General features: G+C 45.5%; 1 protein-coding gene across 1 annotated transcript in view; it reads left to right on the top strand.

The window, feature by feature from the left end:
• Positions 1 to 3,404: 3,404 nt before the first annotated feature.
• Cers5 (ceramide synthase 5) overlaps positions 3,405 to 21,458 on the top strand; it is a 37,549-nt gene continuing 19,495 nt past the window's right edge. The window contains 1 exon segment of the mRNA XM_085832014.1: positions 3,405 to 3,739. Coding sequence (XP_085688140.1) covers positions 3,543 to 3,739 — 197 coding nt within the window. The 5' untranslated portion in view covers positions 3,405 to 3,542.

The raw sequence follows: 21,458 nt of genomic DNA on the forward strand, positions 1-21,458 counted from the left end.
AGGGTCTGACAGCTGTCAGTTGAAGCTGGTCCTTAGGACTTCAGCTTATTTGGAGTAAATATTAAAGAGTATTTACAAAAGGGCCTATTATTAAAGCTGTTTAGCAATGTTTAATTCCTAGCTCTTAGGAGAAGGTGGATTCCTCAGCTTCTCTCACTTTATCACCTATTTCAATGGGAATGTTTCCAGTAAACATGTTAAGAATTGCTACATGCAGCCGGGCGTGGTGGCGCACGCCTTTAATCCCAGCACTTGGGAGGCAGAGGCAGGCGGATTTCTGAGTTCGAGGCCAGCCTGGTCTACAAAGTGAGTTCCAGGACAGCCAAGGCTACACAGAGAAACCCTGTCTCGAAAAACCAAAAAAAAAAAAAAAAAAAAAAAAAAGAATTGCTACATGCACATTTGGGGAAATTTTGAATAGCATCTTAGACCAAATTCATTGTATACTGGTTCCCGTATGCTCACCTGACACGTTTTTAGTGCTCAGATTTAAAACCTCATGGACCCAGAATAGCTGTTCATATACGTGTGTGTGTGTGTGTGTGTGTGTGTGTGTGTTTCCAGACAGGGTTTCTCTGTGTAGCCCTGGCTGTCCTGAAACTCCCTTGGTAGACCAGACTGGCCTCGAACTCCAGAGATTCGCCTGCCTCTGCCTACCCAGTGCTGTGATGAAAGGTGTGAGACACACACACACACCCAGCCAAAAGATTGTCTAGTTGACTAGTTTTTAAGACAGTCAGCCTAAAGGAAATGAGGGAAAGTGGAAAGAGTTCTCATCCCATTAAGTCACTTAAGTTCCAAGGAGGCATAGAGGCCTTTATGTAAACAGGATTTTCACTTTTGGGAAGCAGGGGGAGGGGGGCTTAAAACATTTGCATAAAGGTTTTACAAGGTGGGGGAGATGAAGGAATTTGCATAAAAGACTTACCAGGTGAGCACAGATCTTAAATCTCATCACTCAGGAGGTAGAGGCATGTGGACCTCTGAGTTGAGAGCCTCTGTCTTTAGAGTGAGATCCAGGACTGCCCGGGATATGCAGAGAAACTGTCTCAGAAGAAAAAAAAAAAGACCTACCAAGTGGGCAAGATAAGACCTAAATTCCTTGTTAGAAACAAGTTTTATTGGTGTTGGAAAGAGAAGACCAATAATTAATGCTTTTGACAAAGTCTATAAAAATTACAGTGTGCCTGGGGCTGGAAAGATGGCTCAGTGATTCAGAGGACCTGTTGCTTTTGCAAGAGAACACATGTTTAGTTCCCAGCACCCACATTGTGGCTGACAAGCATCTGTAGCTCATTTCCAGGGGATCTGATGCCCTCTTCTGACCTCTACAGGCACCTGGCCTATCTGTGATACATGTGCAGACAAGCAGAACCTGCATATAATAAATGTAATTTGCACACACACACCATACCACACACATGGAGTAGTTTCCATAAATGAGGCCGAGTTTAATGGACATGGCTTCAAGCAATGGTTCAGGAGCCTGGGATGTCACTTACGAGTTTGTTAGAAATAAGAAATGGGGGCTGGAGAGATGGCTCAGCAGATAAAAGTACTGACTGCTCCTCCAAAGGTCCTGAGTTCAAATCCCAGCAACCACATGGTGGCTCACAACCATCTGTAATGGGGATCTGATGCTGACAGCTACAGTGTACTTAGATACAGGAAATCAATAAGTCCTAAAGCAAGCAATGCTGAGGCTGTAGCTCAGCTGCAGCGAGTGTGCTTCCCATGTGTAAGGCCAGGGTTCAATCTGCAACACCAAAACAGAAAAGTCAATTAAATCCACTCCCATGGGTTCTGTTCAGAGCATCTCTGGTTGGGCCCAGAAAGCTCATAACACTCTCCATATGCAGCATGGGATAAGGCTAATGTCTGAGTGGCACCGAGGTGAGGAACACTTTTGAGTGTCCTCACTGGGTGGCTCTTTCATGACTGGCCCTCACCTCACACTTTAAACATACCCTACCAGTTGTGAAGTTCCTTTATCTGTTGTCCTCAGACCGTAAATTGAGATTACCATCTCTGCTGTCCCCAGTTAGTTCCTGGCTATTAGCCTTGTAGCTAGGTTTTAACCAATGTTCAGGGCTCTCTGGCAATTGAAGGACAGTTTAGTCCTCTGAAAACTGCCTGGTCTCTGGTTTGTTTCCTTGTTTAGGTAGATTTACAAGAGTTCAAGGTTTGCTTTGACCATTTAAAGTTGGGGGTGGCGGGGCTGGAGAGATGGCTCAGCAGATAAGAGCACTGACTATTCTTCCAGAGGTCATGAGTTCAAATCCCAGCAACCACATGGTGACTAACAACCATCTGTAATGAGATCTGACGCCCTCTTCTGGAGTGTCTGAAGACAGCGGCAGTGTACTAACATATAATAAATAAATAGGCCCAAGCGGGCTGGAAACAATAAATAAAAAAAAATAAAGTTGAGGTGGTTTGTAAGATAAGGAAATGAGAGTGTTGGAGTCTAAGTAGTTTCTAATTACAGCTGTTGGTCTATACGACTTTGGGCAAACTATTCTGCCTCTTTTGGACTTCAGTTTATTCCTTCATAAACTGCTACATGACAGATGTCATTAAAAACTAGCAGTCATTCATTATTCATTTTCCTTTTGCCTTGTTGCTTTTTTCCCCCATTCCCTTCTGCCCCAAGAGGGGAAAGGAGGAACCTTTTGTCCTATACTGTATGCAAACTGGTCTTAAACTGAAGGGACAATTTTCTCCCTTTAGTCACCCAAGTGCTGAGCTGTGAAACACTACCTCCCACAGACACTCAAAAGGGAATGGGGGTGGGATGGGGAGGTCTCATGAAGTTCATTTTGGCCCTGAACTTGCAGAGAATGACCCTGAGCCTCAAGTGAGATTACAGTGGAGGCTGGAATTACAGGCTTTTAATTTAAAGATATTTCAAAGCCCTGTGTTTTCTCTGAGAAACCGTGAAGGTAACTTTTAAGGGCTAAAGCCAAGGAGGGGGGTGGAGATCAAGGAAGTGCAAGAAAGTTGGAGGAGGAGTATGAAGAGGAGAAGGAGGAAGAATCAACTAGGATGAACGGCACAGTCGGCTGGCTAGGACGCGGGGACTGTAAGTGATGATCAGGAACGTATAGCCGGGCCGGGAGCCAGATTGAACTTGAATCTGCTGGATTAGGAAGAGTGTTTCCAAAAGGGAGAAACTAGCCTGAGGTAGGGGTGTGACCGTGGTGACGTCGAACCTGCTCCAAGAAACTGGGCGTGGCTCGGGCTGCAGGTGAGGGGCGTGACCAGGACAGGTGGGCGTGGTCAAGAAGAAACGGGCACGCGGGGCGAGGCCGGGACCCACATGAGGGGCCTGGGCTGCTGCGACGAAGAAGTGGGCGGGAAGGCGGGATGGGCGGGGAGGAGGCCATCCTTGCGGGAGAGGCGGGCTGGGCGGCTGGGAGGACCCGGGGACGGAAGAGGGTGGCCGTAGGCCGGGCCCCGCCCCGGGGCCGCCTCCCAGCGGGTTCCTTTTGCCTTGACTGCCTCCGAGGCTGTGGCGGCAGTGGCCGCCGGGCGCGCGTAAGATGGCGACTGCAGCAGCGGAAACCCTGGGCCTCCTGTGGGGTTGGCTGTGGAGCGAGAGCTTCTGGCTGCCTCAGAACGTGAGCTGGGCGGACCTGGAGGGCCCGGGCGACGGCTACGGCTACCCGCGCGCCCAGCACGTGCTGTCGGTGTTCCCGCTGGCTGTGTGCATCTTCTTCGTGAGGATGCTGTTCGAGCGGTGAGCGGTGCTGCGCGGGGCCGGGGATGGCGGGGGGTAGGGGCGGGACGCCTGGGCCGGAGACCGAGGGCCGGAAGCCGAGGCGGCGGGGCGGGGGAGCCGGGGAGCCCGGGCCGCGGCGGGGATGCTCGGAGCCGGGCGACGCGCCCCTGGAGCCTGCGTGCGCGCAGACCGCGCGAGTCTGGGGTGTGGGCGAGTGAGAGAGAATCGAGGGGAGTGCTGGGCCTCCTAAGTGCAGATCCCAGATTCGCATGGAACTCTCGAAGGCTGCCTCCCAATCCCCAGGATCCCAAGAGTGAGTCGTGCTCCCGCAGTGCCCGGCGAGAGGAACGGGAAGGGCCTGGGAGAACCAGAATTAGTTGGGGTCGTGGAAGCTTGTGGGTTCAGTGCAGGCGCCAGACCTTCCGAGCGACGTAGGTGAATGCATGAGATGTAATGTTTGCTAAAGTTACTTCTGGGGTTTGAAACAACCGGATCAGTTAGGCCCCAAGCCCTGATTTGTTAGCGCGTGGACGTGTTAGTATGACAGCCGACGTCTGGCTAGGATAGGGTGTGGTGAAGCCGGAGGCTTCCAACTTTTGGGGAAGGTGTCAAGAGGAACTGCTGAACGGGCCTTGGAAGCCTGAGATGGGAGAAGTGGTCATTTTGAAGGCGATGGAGCCTGAGACTTTATTGGAAACAGCTTTGTGAACCAGCTTCTAAGGTTGTAGTATTCACAACCAACTTTGCCCTGCTACGTGCTCTGGGCAGAAGATCCCCCCATTCTTCCAAGGGCTAGTCTTATCTGCTGCCAAAAAGACACAGTTCAACAAGGATTTGATGCGATATGTAATGAGGATGAATCATAGCAGTGTTTTTGATAAAGCTTACTCAAACTCCAAGGAAGTACTTTCCTCGTAGGCAGAGACGCCTTCTGTAAAAACCTTATCTAGAACAAACACGACACTGATGCAAGAATACCTTTTCTAGTGTGGAGATATGGTTAGACAAAATAATCCATTACTTAGAAGTATCTGTTTTGGATTACTTCTTTGATTTGTCTACAAGGTTTTTTTTTTTTCCCTTATATCCAGCTAGTTACTAATCTGTATTTATTAATACTATTTGTCTCTTCTAAAAGTGCTATGCCAGACACTCAGATGCAAAAAGTAAATATATAATAAATAGATTAAGTGAAACTCAAAGTCTTTACTGGACCCCCAAGAACTTACAGTTTTTCAAGATAACCATCATTATCTTAAGTATCCCTGAGGTGGAGGTGCAGGCTTAGGAGAAAACTGGATCCTGCTATTCTCTTCCATACGGCTGAAAATGAAATGCACGAACTATCAAGAAAACAGACAATCCAATACACTTTTCCACTGTCATAAGAATAGTCTTTGTTTCTCATACAGATATATAACAAGTGACTTACCTCTGCTATCGGCATACACACACACACTCACACACACACACACACACACATATATAGTATATATTCCAATTCTAAAGGGTTCCCCCAGATGGCTGGAGACTATTCCCTGGAGGAGGAGTCACTGGAAAGGATCCTTCCCCTGTGGGAATTCTATCTGCATGTTTCTATGGTACTCCAGTGTCAAGGGGATGAACAGGCATTCTTTCTAATGTGATATTTCTTGTCCAGTAAGGACAAGCAGCTTGTTTGTTTAGTATGTGATCTTAGGAAAAGTTAACCCTAGAAACAATCTCGCTATTTTGTTTCCCTTGAAGACCAGCTATCTCAGAAAGTGTGCTTGGAATTGACTGCTGTTCTTCTGTGTGCTATCTTCCATAAAGGAAACAGAAGCTATACTTAAAAGTACAGTAAAAGCCTATCTAAGGGGTTGGAGAGATGGCTCAGCCATTAAGAACTGTGCCAGAAAACTGTGCCTTCCAGTGTACCTGCTGAGTTTCATTCTGAACACTCGAATGGCAGCTCACAACCATTTGCCACTCCAGTTCCAGGGGATTGGAGACCCTCCTCTGCCTCCACAGCCCTGGATGTGATGCACACACTTCTATGAAGTGAGAGCATCCATATATATAAAATAGTAAAATAGGGAGTTTTTCTGGGCATAGTGGCACACAGCTAGACAGATCTCTGAGTTCAAGGCCAGCTTTGAATCATAGTTAGTTATAGGACAACTATAATGAGATCAAAAATTCAAAATAGCTCCGGGCGTGGTGGCGCAAGCCTTTAGTCCCAGCACTTGGGAGGCAGAGACAGGCGGATTTCTGAGTTCGAGGCCAGCCTGGTCTACAAAATGAGTTCCAGGACAGCCAGGGCTTCACAGAGAAACCCTGTCTCGAGAAACCAAAAAAAAAAAAAAAAAAATTCAAAGCAACAAAACACACACACACAAAGAAAGTCTATCCAAAATAATTGGGAAATTGGTTTTTCCCACATTTTCTTATCTCCCAAATTCTGCCTATTTAATTTTGAGAAACAAATGATATAGCAGTCATAAACTGGTAAGTGGTAGATGCCAGTCCCCCTTTTACAGTCAATAAACTGAATCTAACAAGAGCTGGGGGTTCTGCTCTGTGGTGGAACACTGAGTTTCATTACAAGTACCTCAAGAGTTTGGTGCCAGACCTAGCACTAAGCTCATTTCCCCACAGTGCTGTTCTTTCATAGTCTATGATAAGACTTATCCTTAAGCCACCTTCCAGGGTTTTTTTGTTTGTCTGCTTGAGCTTAACTATGAAACTAGCTGGTCTGATAGCTTATATATAGCCCAGCTGGTCCTGAACACACAGGAATTCTCGTTCCTCAGCTTCCCCAGTTCTTACGTTTATTTTATTTGGTTTGGTTTGGTTTTTTTGAGACAGGATTTCTCTATGTAGCCTGGCTGTCCTGGAACTCACTCTATAGACCAGGCTAGTCTTGAACTCAAAGATCCCTTTGCCTCTGCCTCCCAAGTGCTGTGATTAAAGGCGTGCACAACCACCTCCAGGCCCAGGGATTACAATTAAATGTGCACTCCTATACCTAGCTATAATATTTAACTTCTACCCCAGTACTCAAGAAGCTGAGGTAGGAAGATCATGAACTTGGGACCCAGTTTTAGCTATAAAATGAATGCTAGGCCAACCAGGACTATGTACTAAGACTAACCTTTTGCAAGGGGAGGAATTCATGTTATTCCTGTACTTGATTTAATATGTTTATATGGGAGGAAGACTGAATTATTATATGTATATTAAGACATACATATTTAAGGTATATATACTTAAGATATGTAAGTATATACAAATAAATATATATTTTTACTAAATAGGATTTGGGAAATGAGAAAATGCAAAAAAAAAAAAAATCCCAATTATTTCGAATAGACTTTTTTTGTTTGTTTCACACACACAAACACACACATACATACACATATAGACATATAGTAATAATTCTGAATGCTTTAAGATAAACAGTAACAATATAGTAAAATTTAAGATAGGGTGTCTCTGGCTGTTCTGGAACTTGCCATATAGTCCAGGCTACCCTGCAGCTCACAAAAGTGAGTCCTGAGTCCTGGGGTTAAGAGCTAGCTATGCTTTATGTTTTAAGGAGTCTTAAACCTGTCCTACTTGATAAAAAGCTTCCTCTTCAGACAAGGTCTTGCCATGTAGTCGGGGCTAGCTCACAACTCAAATTCCCCTTGCGTTAGCCTCCCAAGAGCTAGGATCATAGGTAGGCCCAGCTTGTTTATGTTCTCTCAGGGTCTCCTCCAAAATAGAGTGTACTTCCTTTTCCTTCTCATGATCCACAGTGTTGTTTTTCTTTTTTCCTTCCCATATTCCCTAGAGAATTGCAGCCTCTTCTAATAGAGATTACTTGAAAAACTATCTGACCATAAATAAAATATATCTCCACAGTCCAGCCTGACCTCAGCTCTCTGTGCCACTCAGCCTGGCCTCTGACTCCTGAGGGGTTTTGTGCCCCCACTGTCCAAGTGCTAGGGTTACAGGCATGAGCCACCACATCCAATACCATTATCTGTTTTGCTCAAGAACTACAGCGTGGGCCTAAGAATATAGGTTGGATATTGAGTGCTTTTCCTGGGCTTACACTTCAGCACAGGCAAAACCCAAACTCCACAAGTAGGTACTGCCCGTCAGCAGTGGAGGGAGTCTGTAGTGCACAGTGAGCGTGTGATCAGCAGGTATTTACTGAATGGTTGGAAAGGGTCTGTTCATCTACCCAGATACTCAGATGGATGGTTAGGAGTAGAGCTATTTCAGGATGAGTAGACACTGGCACTGAATCAGATGAGAGGGTTCTCTGCTACGTCTCACTGTGTTATGTGTGCACGCTTAGTACTGTTTCATAGCCGCTATCTTTCTTCCTTCTTATGCACACTTAGGATAACTCTACCACAAAGGGGGTAACTCCTCCAGGTTTGCTCTTCTTGAATATTATATTGCTAACTGAAACCTGGAAGAATGCTCTAAGCTAGATGTGTTGTATCTTATTTTGGTTTGGTTTGTTTCTGAGACAGATAGGATCTCTCTCTCACTCAAGCCCCCTCCCTCCTCCTGATTGTTGGGATTACAGGCATGAGCCACTAACTACTCGGGATTTTTTTTTTTTTTTTTTTTTTTGGCTTTTTCAAGACAGGGTTTTTCTGTGCAGCCCTGGCTGTCCTGGAACTCACTCTGTGGACCAGGCTGGCCTCGAACTCAGAAATCCGCCTGCCTCTGCCTCCCGAGTGCTGGGATTAAAGGCGTGCGCCACCACCGCCCGGCCTACTCTGAATTTTTAAGCTCAATTTTAATATAAAATTGTTTGAAACTTGGTATCTACTTCCTTGAGTACTTGTTAAATACTGATTTACCAACTCTGTGTAGGCTAATTTACTTGGGGGTATGTTATTGCAATAGAAGCTTCAGCCGCCAGAACACAGCTACGTTGTGAATCTTGCAGGACATAGGTGAGCACTTTCACTTTGCTTATTTGTCATGTCAGTCTTGTCTTGTCACTTCAAGCAGCTTTACCTAGCGTGTCCAATGCTACCTTCCAGATAGCATGTCCTGTCACTGGGAACTGAGAAGGCTCACTGCTGACCTGTTATGTGTTAGTATTTCTCTGAGGTGGGGGTCTTGCTATGTAGCCTTGGCTTGCTTAGAACTTGATATGTAGAATGAACAGGCTGGCCTCAAACTCAGACATCTCCTCTGCTATCAGAGTGCTGGGGTTAAAGATGTGCAACACCACAATTTCTTGGCATATGTTTTTAGCTTGTCTTTCTCTCTGCCTCACCAGAGTTTCTTTCTCTGTGTAGCCCTGGCTGTCCTAGAACTCACTCTGTAGAGCAGGCTGGCCTTGAACTCACCCTGTCTCTACTTCCCCAGTGCTGGAATTAATGATGTGCATCACTGTGCCCAGCTTTTTCCTGTCTTCCTTCTTCCTCTTATGAAGTCTTGGTCTCTCTACTACATAGCACCCCATCTACCCACCCCAGTTTTCCCCATGTCTACTAAGAGCAGCTTGTGTGCCCCACCCCACTCTGTGTAGCCCAGGCTTTCCTGGATCTTGCTCTGTAGACCAGGCTGGCCTAAGAGATCTGCCTCTTGAGTGCTAGGATCAAAGGCATGCACCACCATGCCCAGCTCTGAGTGCAGTTTTCATTTTGTTTTGTTTAAATAAGTAGCCTGGCTGCCTTTCTCCATGTTAGTTTTGTTAATACTGGGCTATCATGTTAGCCCAGTATTAACAAATCCACCCCCCCACCCCAACCCCAACCCCGAGGACAGAACCACTGAGAAGAACAGCTATAAATGCTGACTACGTTATAAGGAACACAGCCTATTCCACTGCCTCCCTGGGTTTGTTCTGTTGGGCATTATTGAATTGCAAATCACAGAATTAAATGACATTTGCACATCAGCAGAGCAAGGTTGGGAAAAATGGTCACATGGCCCCATCTTATCCAGAATTGACTTCTCAGTCTGTTCCAGAGAGTCAGAAGCTCTCTCAGTCCCTGCTTACTTACTCTGCAAAAACTTCTCTCCACAGCCTTTTCTGCACAGTAGATGTTGATATTCTGCAGACAACTCTATATTGTTGTTTTAGGGTTTTCATTGCTATGAAGAGAAGCCATGACCCAGGCGACTCTTATAAGGACAACATTTAATTGGAGGCTGGCTTACAGGTTCAGAGGTTCATTCCATAATCATCAATGCATGGCAGTGTCTAGGCAGGCATGGTGCAGGAGGAAGTGAGAGTTCCATATGTCATCCATAGGAAGCCAGGAGCAGATTGTCCTCAGGCAGCTAGGAACAGGTCTCAAAGCCCACCTCCTAATAGTGTTACTCCCTGGGCCAAGCATATTCTAACCACCACATTCCATCCTGGTCCCAATAAGCTTGTTCAAATGTGTGATCTATGGAGGCCACACCTAGGCATAGCCTAATGCAAAATAACTTTAGTCCAACTTCAAAAGTCTCATGGTCTATAACAGTCTCAACAATGTTAAAAGTCTCTTCTGGGTTGGAGAGATGGCTCAGCGGTTAAGAGTACTGACTGCTCTTCCAGAGGTCCTGAGTTCAATTCCCAGCAACCACATGGTGGCTCACGACCATCTGTAATAACACCTGTTGCCCTCTTCTGGTGTGTCTGAAGACAGCTACAGTGTACTCATATAAATAAAGTAAATACATAAATCTTTTTTTTAAAGTCTCTTCTGAGAGTCATGCAATCTCTAAACTGTAATCCCTTAAGAAATCAAAATCAAAAAGCAGATCTCATACCTCCAGCATCACAGGATATAAATTACCATTCCAAAATGTCATGGTGAGGAAATAATGGACCAAAGCAAGACCAAAAGCCAGCTAAGCCAACTCCAAGCTCAGCATCTCCATGTCTGATATCAAAGCGCTCTTCCGATCTCTAAGTTCTTCATCTCTGTTGACTGCAACAAGCTTTCTCTTGGGCTGGTTCCACTCCCTGTTAGCAGATTTCCTCAGCAGGTCTTCCACAGCTCTGACATGACATCTCTGAACATCTTGGGGCCTCCAAAGCAACTTCAACCTTACAGCTTCTTGTTCCAATGTCTAGGATCCACTCACTATCTCCTAGGCCTCTCAAAAGAGCTTGGGTAATTTCTCCAGCTCTGCCTTTGGTAGCACTCTAGGTTCTGGCTGACCCCTCTCTACTGTGACTGCTGTTCTTGGTGGTCATCCCATGGTACTGGCATCTCTAATACGCTTGGGTCTTCTACTGCAACTAGGCTTCACCAATAGCTTCTCAGAGGTTCCCTCTATGGTGCCACACCTCAGTTTCTTTACATGACCCCTTCAGTCCTGGGACATCAACTGCAGCTGAGGCTGCACCTTCCTCAGTGGTCTTACCCGACCTCTGACAATGCAAAGCCTCAGCTGCTCATCATCTTCACACCTTCAAACAATACTGTGTGACTTTTACACTTTACCAGGTCCATCTACTAGCACAAGGTATACCCTTGGCTATCTCTGGAACACAGTTTCTTTGTGCTTTCAGAACACACTTCCCAGATTTTGCCTCAGTGATGCTGGTCTCTCTCTGCACTTGCAGGAGCTGAAACATGCCTCTTTGTCCTATTACATTATCACTAGCTTTCTGTTTTTCACTGCCTAAACTTGGCTGTTTTGCAACTTGCTCTGTAGATTGGCCTTGAACTCAGCAATCTGCAGGGCTCTGCTACATGCTGGGATTAAAAACATGTATCTCCACGCCTAGACCTAAGCTTTTCTCTACTTGGGACTTGTTCTGTCCTAGGCTGGCCTTGAACTCAGAGATCTGCTTGCTTTTGTCTCCTGGAATTGAAGGTATATACCACCATGCCTGGGCCTAAGCTTTCATGGCCTTGATTCCTCAAGACTCCCCATTTCTGGATTGTACTTCATTTCAGATTAAAATTCCAAATGAAACAATAACCAGGTCATAATAATACTTAGATAGAACTCTCCCTTCTTCAACTGCAAAATCATAAGTTTAGCTGGGTGGGATCTTGTTCCAAGGTCATTTCTCCCTTGATTCCATTTAGTCTCCATGAACACAGGGTTCAACTTCACTCCACTGCCTGGTGCCCATTTACCCTTTGAACCATACAGTTGTATTTTTCCTTTCTATGCTTGCTACTTTTCATTAAAATGCTCTTCATAGGAAACTTTAGTAACCACACAACAGAATTTATACTAGACTGTTTTGAGACTGCCTTTGTCAAAGCAATAAATCTAAATCTCTTCACCTTAGCCTAGGCAGACTCTTCCAACAATGCAAAAAGCAGCCACATTCTTCACCAAAATGTCACAAGAACAGACTCTGCCACATATTAAAATTCTCCTTAGGAACCTCTAGAGCCAGGCTTTCACAGTTCCAATCACTCTTAGCAACAGTCTTCCATATTCCTACCAGGATGGCCCAGTAAGCCCCACTTAAAGCATTCCACTACTTTCCAAAATCCCCACATCCACAGTCTTCCAGACACGCGCATGGTCAGGTCTACCACAGCAATACCATAGTCCCTGGTACCAGCTTCTGTCTCAGTTAGGGTTTCCATCGCTGTGAAGAGAAGCCATGACCCAGGCAACTCCTATAACGACAACATTTCATTAGGGCTGGCTTACGGGTTCAGAGGCTCAGCCCACTTTGATCAATTCGGTAAGCATGGCAGCGTCCAAGCAGGCATGGTACTGGAGGAAATGAGAGTTCTACATCATCATCCAGAGGAAGTCAGGAGCAGACTGTACTCAAAGCCCACCTTGCAGTGACACACTTCCCCTAATCTAATAGTGCCACTTCCTGGGCCAGGCATACTCAAACCACCACAGTTGTCATGACTGGGATCAGGTTCCTGATGTGTTCCTAGAGACTGTGTATCTGTCACTGAAAAGAAACTTGTTACGTATTTTTTGCTGGCACCACCTCCTGATTCAAAGTAATGGTAGAGTCTTGTAAATGGGTGAAGAAGAGGCTAATGAAAGAACAGAAATGTACCTTCCTTATAGAGTGGGAAGGGGAGATCTGCCTATTTTGAATTCTTCTCCAGAGATATTTCAGGCTAATAAAATCTTACTTCTAAAGAATATACTACACACTTTTGACCATTTGTACTTGAATCTATTCCAATTTTATCATTAGCGAAACTAACTGAGATGAACTCAGTTCCTAGGTAGAATCATTAGAATTATATTGTCTAGTATAGGAGTCACTACCTATTCCATGTCTCTTAGGATTTCCTCTCACCCCAGGGCTGGAATGACAGATGTGCCCACTGTGATAATTGTCCATGCAACTTTTCCATTAGATTTATCTTTATTAGATTTTGGGGGGGAGTTGTTTTTGTTTTTTGAGGGTTTTGTTTTTGGTTGTTTTTTAAGATTTATTTATTTATTCTATGTAAGTACACTGTAGCTGTCTTCTGACACTCCAGAAGAGGGAGTCAGATCTCATTACAGATGGTTGTGAGCCATCATGTGATTGCTGAGATTTGAACTCAGGACCTTCGGAAGAGCAGTCAGTGCTCTTACCCGCTGAGCCATCTCTCTAGCCCCTGTCTCTTAGGATTTCAAATGTGAAGACTCAGAGTTGAGATGTAAAGTAAATAAACAGTACACCCTAGCTTTAAAAAAATCTCAGTTTTTACTTTGAGGCAGGGTCTCTTGTATCCTGGGCTGGCCTCAGCTTGCCTGGTTTATAAAGCCAAGGGCTCCCCTGGTGAGCACTTGACTGTAGCACGGCTGAGCTACAGGCCTAGTCTACACTTTCTGCATCATTTACATACTGACATGCCAGTGCCTTGTTTGTGTGTGTGTGGGGGGGGTTCGAGACAGGATTTCTCTGTGTAGCTCTGGCTGTCCTGGAACTCACTCTGTAGACCAGGCTGACCTTGAACTCAGAAATCCACCTGCCTCTGCCTCCTGAGTGCTGGGATTAAAGGCGTGTGCCACCACCATCCAGTGACATGCCAGTACCTTATACAACTTTGTCTTGTTTTGTTTGAGACAGGATCTCCTATAGCCTATGCTGACCTCAGATCCCCTTATGTAGCTAAAGATGGCCTTGGGCTCCTAATCCTCCTGCTCTCACTCCTAGGGTTCTAGGATTACAGGTATGCACTAAAAAACCAGGTTTAGCATTTTAGATTGTCAAGTAAAATCAATAAAGTAAAAATCAGCTTGGCAGTGGTGGCGCACCCCTTTATCCTAGCACTTGGGAGGCAGTGGAAGCAGATCATTGCGAATTGAGTTCCAAGACAGCCAGGGTTATGCAGCAAAACCCTGCTGGTAGAAAAATAAATGAATAATGTAAAAAACGACTTTGCTTGGGTCTATCTGTTTGTGGTGGTAGTAGTTGCAGCTGTAGGTAGTTTGAGACAGGACTTACCTTAGCCTCAAACTCATAATTTTACTGCCTCGCTCTCCTCAATGCTGGAAGTGCACTCTCGAGCTTCTGTATAGACTACACACAGCTCTATTTTGAGTTCTTAAAAATGTGGCTTCTACTGGGCAGTGGTGGCGCACGCCTTTAATCCCAGCACTTGGGAGGCAGAGGCAGGTGGATTTCTGAGTTCGAGGCCAGCCTGGTCTACAGAGTGAGTTCCAGGACAGCAGGACAGCCAGGGCTATATAGAGGAACCCTGTCCCAAAAAAACAAAACAACAAAAAAAAAAATGTGGCTTCTAGGGACTGGAGAAATGGCTCAGTGGACCCAAGTTGGGGTCCTAGCACTCATACTAGGTGGCTCACAGTCACTTGTAACTCCAGCACCGGGGGACCTAATGCCCTGGCCTCCGTGAGCAACTGTACTTAGGTGTCTGTGTGCATAATTAAAGATAAGCAGCAACAAATAAGGCATTGCTTCTGTGGTCCTTACGCTTACTGTCAGTGCATTTGTTCATCGTGTTTGCAGCGTGCCCTGTAAGCTCCTGTGCAGGTGCACGCATGCTAAAGTACATGTGGAGGTACAGAGCAGCTTCGTCCATTGTGAAACAGTCTCTCTATGTAGCCCTGCCTGTAGATTAGGTTGGCCTTGAACTCACAGATATCATCTTGCCCCTCTTTCCTGAATGGGGAGATTTAAGGCAGGCACCACTACATCTAGCTTAGTGGACAATATTATTGGTTTGGTTTGGTTTAGTTTGTTTTTTTTTGTTGTTGGTGGTTTTTTTTTTTTTTTTTGAGTTATTTATTATTCTATGTAAGTACACTGTAGCTGTCTTTAAACACACCAGAAGAGGGCGTCAGATCTTATTACAGATGGTTGTGAGCCACCATGTGGTTGCTATGATTTGAACTCAGGACCTTCAGAAGAGCAGTCAGTGCTCTTATCTGCTGAGCCATTTCACTAGCCCTAGTTTGGTTTTTTGAGACAGGGTTTCTCAGGTTGGCCTTGAACTCAAGAGATCCACCTGCCTCTATCTCCCAAGTTAACAGAAGGTGTGAGCTACTATTAGGGTCCTGGGGGCTGAAAATGGGTCTTCTCTGAGAACAGCGAGTGCTCCTCACTACCTAGATTCTCACAGTGTGGGTGCAGTGACATACACCTTCAGTCCCTGCACTCAAAGGCAGAGATGAGGCCAGCCTGACAACAGTGAGTTCTAGGACAGCCAGGGCTGTGTAAAGAGGGCTTGTGTACACAAGCCTATAATTCCAACACTCATAAGGCTAAAGCAAGATCACAGATTTGAGGGCTAGCCTAGGCTATAGAGTCTGTGTCCAGAAATAAACAAACACCAGAGGTAGGGGTGGGGGAATTAAAAAGGACATTTCTTGTAGATTTTAGCTTGTCGGTGGCATCTGTCTTAGAAGTCTCCATCACAGGCACAGAGTGTCTCCCACTAAATCCAATGGCTGTGGTGGTTTAGGTCTTCTTAGGGTAATCTCTGATCACAGGTTAAAGTTGGTTAACTTGGGGCTGGGGAGCCACTCAGCAGCTCAGAGCACTTGTTCTTAGGGAGGTTCAGTCCCGACATTCACGTGGTGACTCAGAGCCGTCCATCCCTAACTGCATTTCCAAGGACACTTGTCACTTCCTCAAGTACTAGGCTGCACATGCAGGCACAGCACACACACACATAGAATACAATTTTGGTTAAGTTCATTTCTGATCCTCAGTAGTCAGTGACCTCCTACACTTGATAATACACAAAGTCGACCCCGGAATTGCTTTGTCTTTACAGGTGGAACTTTACCATCTAACAGGGATTCCTTTTTTTTAATGAAGGCGTTTATTCATCCATTCACCTGAGACAGGGTCTCATTGCATAGATCAGGCTGGCCCAGAACTTGCTGTTATAGTCCATGCTAGCTTCCATTTCACTTCATGGACTAGAGGAGTAAGCCATGACTCTTGGTTTGCCTTGTTTGTCAGTGTTGGGTGTTGCACCTAGGGCCTCCTATATTCTAGATATGCTTTCTACCATTGAGTTATGCTCCCCCCCTTTTTTTTTACTTTTTATTTTGAGACAGGGGTTATTAAATTGCCCATGTTGGCTTTGATCTCATTCTGTAGTTCAGGTGAGTCTTGAACTTGTGACCATCCTCCCCAAGTCTCTGTAGTGGTTTGAATAAAAATGCCTGCAGAGGCCTGTAGGGAGTGGCACTATTAGGAGTTGTGACCTTGTTGAGTAGGTGTTGGGGATAGATAGGCTTTGAGGGCTCAGAAGCTCAAGCTAGGCTAGTGGCTCAGTCTTCCTTCCTGCTGCCTGCTGATGCAGATGGAGAACTCTGAGCCCCTTCCCCAGCAATATGCCTGTATACACGCTACCGTGCTTCCTGCAGTAATAGACCAAATCTCTGAACTGTAAGCCAGCCCCAATGAAACATTTCCTTTATAAGAGTTGCCATGGTCACAGTGTCTCTTCACAGCAATAAAACCCTAGCTGAGGCAGTTTCCGAGGAGATAAGATTACAACCCTGTGCTGTCATGCCTTGTCCAAAAATTATTCATTCTTTAGCAACTCTTTATTAGAGAGGTTAATTATGATATATATTCCAAGGACAAAAATGTAAATAATCTGGCTTTAGAGTATTTGCCTAGTATCCAAAAAAGGCTTAGGTTTGATCAAAAACAAAAACACACAAAAAACCACCACCACCCCACCACCACTAAAATCATGGCTTTAGTCTTTAGTGAGACAGCCATCAAGGCAGCAGTTAAGGTGTAGTCAATGTGGGTAAGCCCAACATTCCTGTAATCACTGCACTAGGGAGGTGGAGGCAGGAGGATCCAAAATTCAAGGCTTTCTGGTGCATAGACTGTTAGTGAACTGCCTGAGGCCTGTGCTGCAGGGTTCTTAACCCTGGAATTGAAAGCACAATTTTGTTCTGAAATACAGGCAGAGTCTAGTGAAAGCTGCTTCTCGAATGTGAAGGATGATCAGACTTTCTGTTGTCTATCTCCATCCTCTGTACGTCACCTTGAAGCCCGTGCACTGAGACAGAGGATCAGGTGGGGTGCGTGGGGCTGCAGGGATGACTTAGCGGAAGAGCGCTCCTCCAGAGACGGAGGTTTACACCCAAGCACCTGGCTGGCCAGGAGGCACACTTTTTTTTTTTTTTTTTTTTTAAGATTTATCTTATTTTTGGCCAGGCAGTGGTGGCACACACCTTTAATCCCGGCACTCAGGAGGCAGAGGTGGGCGGAACCATGTCTTGAAATGCCAAAAAACAAGCAAATATGGAAAGAAGCTAAGTAGGGGTGGGGGCATCAATTTGAGAGGGAAGGAGGGTTGTGGGCTTGTGAGCTGGTTTAATCCATTCCGCTCTCATCCCTCTCATCTGCTCTCACCCTCCTCAGCCACTGCTCCCCCTTGGGTTTTGTTCTGCTCTTTGTTATCTTGTGACCCACTGAATTAGGACTGCTCTGTCAGCATGAACAACTTATGTTAGCTACACCACTAGAGAAAGCGGCCCCCCTCCTTTAGCCATCATTAACTGTCCATGGCTCCTCAGCGTACATTCCCCTTCTTGTTTTGAGATAGGGTTTCATTGTGCAGTTCTGGCTGGCCTTACTTTGTAGACCAGTGTGGCCTTGAACTCACAGATCTACCTGCTTCTTGAGTGCTGGGATTAAAGGTGTGTTACCACTACACCCCATTATTTTATTGATTTATATATATCACCATATCTACCCTTGCAGATTTAACTCTCACGTTCTTTCACTCATGTTCATAGACATCCTTCTCCCTGCCGCATATACTGTGCCCAAGCCCCTTTTCCAAGTATAACTGCCAATTAGTACACATCAGCTGATTTATCACTCACAAATGCTTATCTTATCGTTGAGATAGCATAGCTAACTTTGGTTGAGATAGCATAGCTAACCTAGTGATCCTAAGCCCAGCCCCATAGAGCATCCTTGAGAGCCAAGGTAGGTGTCTCAGTGTAACTAGCCTATTTGTATTGCTTGCCACAAAACATCAATTAAGAAGCCCAGACTGGACTTTAAATGTTCCTAAATAGCTCACATCCAGCACTGAGGGTGGAACCGATCACACAAGTGTTAGTGTTGAGAGCACAGTAGGTGTTGTACTGACTCACCTGCTCAGGTGTTAATAGAGAAAAGGCAGAATGAAGTTACCCCACAGTGCAGGTACATGTTTACCTTCAGGCTGATCCACGAGACTTACATCTTGAAGTAGTCAGAGAATAGCTTTCAGGCCAGGCATGGTGGCTTGCTGCCCCATGTCCACTTCTCCCTCATTGCACACCAAGTTGGACTGAAAGGAGGAAAGCTTAGCTGGTCTTGAGTGGGTGCAGTGCAGGGTCTCAGTCGGTTCTGAGTATGTAGGCAATAAACACATGGAATAGCTTTGGAGAACTGACTCGTTTATTGGATGGGGAGAGAAGGGCATTTATGCCCTGGGGAGGTGGCCAGGGTGTCTGGGGCAAGGTTCGTGTGGCCGTATACCGTTAGCCAGGGCAGCGGTGTTGGAAGATGCTTTATTTATATATACTCAGGGGCTGGAGAGTGGGGGGTAGGGGGAGAACAACACTGGATGACCTTATAAAAGATCACACGAGGAGTGAAGCCTGAGAACTGCCAGGGAATAAATTCTTACCTAGGGTTGATAGTGGGGGAGCCAGTTTTAAGGTGCCAAGTTGGGAGCAGGGAGGTAGCCAATTCCTGTGTCCTCACATTTAAGGTATCCAGGGTTGAAGCTTCCTCCACACTTCTTCTATAACGCTGGGCTATTATGGTCCCACAGTGGCTCACAGTTATAATCCTAGTACTCAAGAGACCAGATAGAGCATTGCTGTGGATTCTATGCTGCCAGCAAGGGCTACACAGCGAGATCCTGACTCAACCACGTCACAATTCCCCCCTAGCCAAACCCCCAAGTGCTTTTCAGGTTAAGGAGGTGGCTCAGCAGGTAAAGTTCTTGCTGCACGACTAAGAACCTGAGTTTAGATCCTCAGAATCTAAATAAGAGCCAGACCCAGCGTCCCTGCGTGTCACATGGTAAAGGACCAGAAAATCCCAGGAAGCTGGTAGGCCATCTAGCCTGGCTTATACAATAGTGACTAAAAGAAACTGTCTTAAACACGGTGAACTGACTGTCCCCTGAGAGCATCCTGATAGCCACACAGATGAAGCAGCTTTCATAGACTACCCACTGACTGCTCTAACACGCTATTTCAATACTTGGGAGGAAATCGATCCAAACCAGCCAGCCTGAGTGTGTGTGTGTGTGTGTGTGTGTGTATCTCAAGACCGTGTCTCAGCAACAGTAAAATATCATTAAGGATCTCAAATGAGATTTTATTCATGTGAATAAGGTCTATTGTATACTGCTATAGAAATTAAAAAATTTAAATATACATTTAATATTTAAAATAATAATGAGCTTGCTACATGGTAATTTAACATATTGTAAAAATAATTTTAACAAACTATAAAGAAAGAAAAGTAATTTGATGCCTTTGTATGCCTGCTTGCTGTCTGGCAGTTCTGTTCTCGTATCAGCTCTGCATTCATTGATCACAGTAGGATATGCCATGTAGCTGTGTAGTTTCATTGTATACTATGGGAGAAAAGATTGTTACAAAGTCATGGAAGTATTATGAAGACAGTTTTGGCTTTACAGACCTTGTGAAGGTTACAAATTCTGCATTAGTAAGATGACTCATTGGATGAAGGCACTTGCCGCCAAGTCTGACTATCTGTCCCAGTTTGATCTCTGGGACTCATAGGTCAAAGGAGAAAACTTCCACACACTAATAAAATAAAATCACTTTTTAAAAAGTTCTTGTTTCGACCAGGCTGTGGTGGCGCGCACCTTTAATCCCAGCATTCAGGAGGTAGAGGCAGGTGGATTTCTGTGAATTTAGGGGCCAGCCTGGTCTACAGAGTGAGTTTGGGAAAGCCAGGGCGAAATAGAGAAACCAAGTCTGGAAAAACAAAACAAACAAAAAGTATATGAAAGTGTACTGTGTGTGTGGGTGTCCATGGAGACCGAAAGGGTGCGTCAGATCCCCTGGAGCTGGAGTCCCAGGTGTCTGCAAGCCACGCAGTACGGTGCTAGGAAACGAACTTGGATCCTCGGAAGAGCAAACAGCAAGTGCTCTTGGTTTTGATACAGGACCTCACTGATTTGCAAACTGACCAGTAGGCTAGGCTGGCTGGCTAGAAAGCCCTGGAGAGCTGACTGCCTTTGCCTCCCCAGTGCTGGGATTCCAGGTGTGCACCAACCACGCCTGATGTTGGTTTTGTTTTTCATTAATATAGATCAGAGGATCTTTACACGTGCAAGGCAGACACTTTACTGAATGCATTATCTCCCCAGCCACAAGTTTGTCTCCCTCTCTCCCCACCCCCTTTTCTCACTTTCTCAAAAAACAGGGTCTATGAAGCCCTAGCTGGCTTTGGCACGTGTTCTGTAGACTAGGCTGGCCTCATGGCTTTTCACTGAACTCTGAACTAATGAGGAGGAGAAATGACCTGTGTTAGCTCTAGGACAGTGAGTCCATTCCAGATAACAACAATGAGAAGAATCGCAGCTTTCCCTGTGAATAAAGCACAGACTTGTTACTTGGCCCTGCTGAGTGTGTCAGTGAAAACCCAGACTGAGACCGTGGGTTTCTAGTGAAAATGATAGCAGCTGTGCCTGGAGCCCAGGGCCAGCATGCGATCACAGGCATGTGCTACCACTAAGAGCAGATCTCACTCGAGCCCAGACTGCTCTCAGTCTTACTGTATAGCTTACTGTATAGCTCGTCTTACTATATAGCTCTCAGCCATACTGTGTGAGCCTTGAAACCCGGGTCCTTCTGCATTCCCCTCCCATGTGCTGGAATTACAAGCAGTTCTGAGGATCAAGCCTAAGGTATTACACTTAGTAGGCACACTATTTTACCAATAGAACTCTATCTATCCTGGGTTCATTAAAGGTTACTGTTAATGCTCACTATCAGGTACCAGACTAGCTATCCATCTTGTCATCTCATCTTTAAGATAATCCTGTGAAGTGACTTGGAGGGAAAGGGCACTTGCTGCCTAGATTATCATCGTCTATTCAAACCTTAGGACCTACATGATGATTGATGAACCCTTATTCCCACAAGTTATCATCTGACTCTCCCTCACACATGTGCCATAGCACAGGAGTATATCTTCCCAACACACACTCGCGTGCACACAGACAGACAGACACACACACAAAATAAATGTTTTAAACATTTTGAGCTGGTTTGGGGGAGTAAAGGACTCAGAGACAAAAGCAAATGGATCTCTGTGGTTTTGAGG

The sequence above is a fragment of the Mus caroli genome, unplaced genomic scaffold (genome assembly GCF_978045245.1).
Source record: "Mus caroli unplaced genomic scaffold, Mus_caroli_1 scaffold_16, whole genome shotgun sequence".
Taxonomy (NCBI): Eukaryota; Metazoa; Chordata; class Mammalia; order Rodentia; family Muridae; genus Mus; species Mus caroli.